At 37.2% G+C, this 3067-nt stretch overlaps 1 protein-coding gene across 1 annotated transcript; it reads left to right on the top strand.

Moving 5' to 3' along the window:
* Positions 1–548: 548 nt before the first annotated feature.
* Positions 549–1472, top strand: LOC105536792 (olfactory receptor 4K15-like). The gene has a single exon (XM_011976276.1). It carries the CDS (start codon positions 549–551, stop codon positions 1470–1472), a length of 924 nt encoding a protein of 307 aa, XP_011831666.1.
* The last annotated feature ends 1595 nt before the right edge of the window (positions 1473–3067 follow it).

The following is a 3067-nucleotide window of genomic DNA, read 5'->3' as shown; positions in this document are numbered from 1 at the left end:
GTTCAATTCAGTGTGCACATACATGTGCACTTAGCAATACATTTATTTCTGAGAAGTGTGTGTGTTTTTACCGTAAATGTAGCTTTAGTTTATTGCCCTGGTTTCACTCTAGTAAAATAAAGAACCTCCAAGTGGCTTTATTTTAGAGCTATGCACTGAAGACAAGTCTCTCTGATTCCCTGAAGGAGAGGTATACTCAAAGCTTAAAGAAATTGTTTATTAAGAACATTTACTACTGATATTTTTAGTCAGATAATTCATTTTTGATACCTATAAGAGCTGTACTTCTAATGTGTAAAGTTTTTGGCCTACCCTTCTACACCTAGTTAGTTTCCCTTCTTAGTCACAAGGCTGTGCACACATCTAAATTCAAGAAACATTTGTTTTCAATTTTGACTTTAGCACAATGCTAAGATTTCAGTTTTGTACATGAGACATATTGATCTGCTCACTAGTACCTGACATTAATGTCTTTTTAAGTTCTTTGTATTCTAGAAGTGCTTAGTTCGTCTCTTTTTCTTTAGGTCCATTAGAACATACTGCACTAAATGGAAGAAGCAAACCAGTCTGCCATGTCTGAGTTTACGTTTCAGGGACTTTGTGAGTCAAGGGAGTTGCAGACACTCCTTTTTCTGCCATTTTCTGTACTCTACCTGATGACTCTTGTGGGTAACCTCTTTGTTGTGCTGCTCATCATCACTGATCTCCGTCTCCATTCCCCCATGTACTTTCTCTTAGCCAACCTCTCATTTGTTGACTGTTGCCTTTCCTCAGTAACCACCCCTAAATTAACCACGGACTTCTTAAAGGAAAATAAGACCATTTCCTTTGCGGGCTGCATGAGTCAGATTCTCTGTGTGCATTTCTTTGGAGGGGGTGAGATGGTGCTTCTCGTGACAATGGCCTACGACCGTTATGTGGCCATCTGCAAGCCACTCCATTACTCCAGCACCATGGACAGAAAAAAGTGCATCTGGCTAGTTTTGATATCATGGATCATTGGCTTTGTGCATGCCATGAGCCAACTGGCAATGATTTTGGATCTGCCCTTCTGTGGACCCAGAGTAGTAGATAGCTTTTTCTGTGATATACCTTTGGTGATCAAACTAGCCTGCATGGATACTCGTACTTTGGGAACAGTGATAAATGCCGACAGTGGGACTTTGGCAACAAGTTGCTTCATTCTCTTGCTGATTTCCTATACCTATATCTTATTAAGTCTGCGCCTTCACTCTAAAGATGGGGCATCCAAGGCACTCTCTACCTGTACTTCCCACATCACAGTGGTGGTGCTGTTTTTTGGACCCTGCATCTTTATCTATCTGTGGCCACTCAGTATCACTTGGGTGGACAAGTTTCTTGCAGTGTTTTACACAGTAATCACACCTCTCCTGAATCCAGCCATTTACACACTGAGAAATAAAGGGATTAAGAATGCCATAAAGAGACTGTTAAATCAGCATTTGCACTGAATTTTAGATATGTAATCAGAAATTTTTAGATATGTAATCAGAAAATTCACTGTGTGCACCCCAGTTTGACTGCATTTTGAACTGTAAACTGAACTTTGGATATTACTTATTCATATCTGTAAGCTATTAGTAGTCCAGATGTTTGGTTTTTCCATTATAAAAATATGTTTATGAACCTAACATTTAGATTCTTACCAGCTGGACAAAATAATAATTCTGCTTCAATATTTCTTTGTATATGTTAAAAAATTATCAGATGATAGCAATAACAATTATAAAAATAATTGCCATAATTTATTAAACGGTACCTATGTTTTTAATACTGTGTAAAGCTTTTTACCTAGATTATGCATTACTTATGAAACCACTTTGAGCTAGTTATCATTATTCCTATTTTTAAAAATACATGATATATCCATCCTAATTCTAACTTAGCTAGAGAGGGTGCTAATGATATCTGAGTGGTCTCATCTACTTAGAAAACAAAATGATAAATGAATCAAACCATAGTCTTATTGCCCCTTCATGACATAATCCCTTTAATTTAAGTTTTCATGTCTTTTCTTTTAACTTTTATTTTAAGTTCAAGGGTACCTGTGTAGGTTTGTTCCATAGGTAAACTTGTGTCATGGGGTCTGTTGCATAGATTATTTTATCACCTGGGTATTTAACCTAGTATCCATTAGTTATTTTCCTGTTTCTCTATCTCCTCCTATCCTCCACCCTTCAGTAGGCCCCAGTGTCTGTTGTTCACCTCTATGTGTCTATGTGTTCTCATCATTTACTTCCCACTTGTGAGAACTTGTAGTATTTGGTTTTCTGTACCTACATTAGTCTGCTAAGGATAATAGCCTCCAGCTCCACCCATGTTCCTGAAAAGAATATGATCTCATTCTTTTTTATGACTGCAAAGGATTCCACAGTGTAAACGTGCCACATTTTTTTACCCTATCTATCATAGATGGGCATTTAGGTTGATTCCATGTCTTTGCTATTGTGAATGGTGCTTCAATGAACATGCACATGCCTATATATTTATAATAGAATAATTTATATTCCTTTGGGTATATACCTAGTAATGGGATTGCTGGGTCAAATGGTAGCTTTGTCTTTATGTTTTTGAAAAATCATCACACTGTCTTTCACAATGGTTGAACTAATTTACACTCCCACCAACAGTATACAAGTGTTCCTTTTACTCCACAACCTTGCCAGCATCTATTGTTTCTTAACCGTTAAATAATAGCCATTCTGACTGGTGTGAGGTTGTGTCTGATTCCGGTTTTGATTTGCATTTTTCTAATGATCAGTGATGTCTACCTTGTTTTCATATGATTGTTGGCCACATGTATGTCTTCTTTTGAAAAGTCATGTTCGTGTCCTAGGCAATACCATTCAGGACATAGGCACGGACAAAGGTTTCATGATGAAGACACCAAAACCAACCGCAACAAAAGCAAAACTTGACAAATGGGATCTAATTAAACTAAAGAGCTTCTGCACAGCAAAAGAAACTATCAACAGAGTAAACAGACAACCTACAGAAGTGGAGAAAATTTTTGCAAACTGTGCATCCAACAAAGGTCTAATATCCA

This window comes from Mandrillus leucophaeus, unplaced genomic scaffold (genome assembly GCF_000951045.1).
Source record: "Mandrillus leucophaeus isolate KB7577 unplaced genomic scaffold, Mleu.le_1.0 Scaffold163, whole genome shotgun sequence".
NCBI lineage: Eukaryota > Metazoa > Chordata > Mammalia > Primates > Cercopithecidae > Mandrillus > Mandrillus leucophaeus.
This window is presented reverse-complemented; position numbering and strand designations above follow the sequence as displayed.

Bases quoted from the DNA above. Each gene is read 5' to 3' on its own strand.
- LOC105536792 (XM_011976276.1), top strand. From the start codon at position 549: ATGGAAGAAGCAAACCAGTCTGCCATGTCTGAGTTTACGTTTCAGGGA.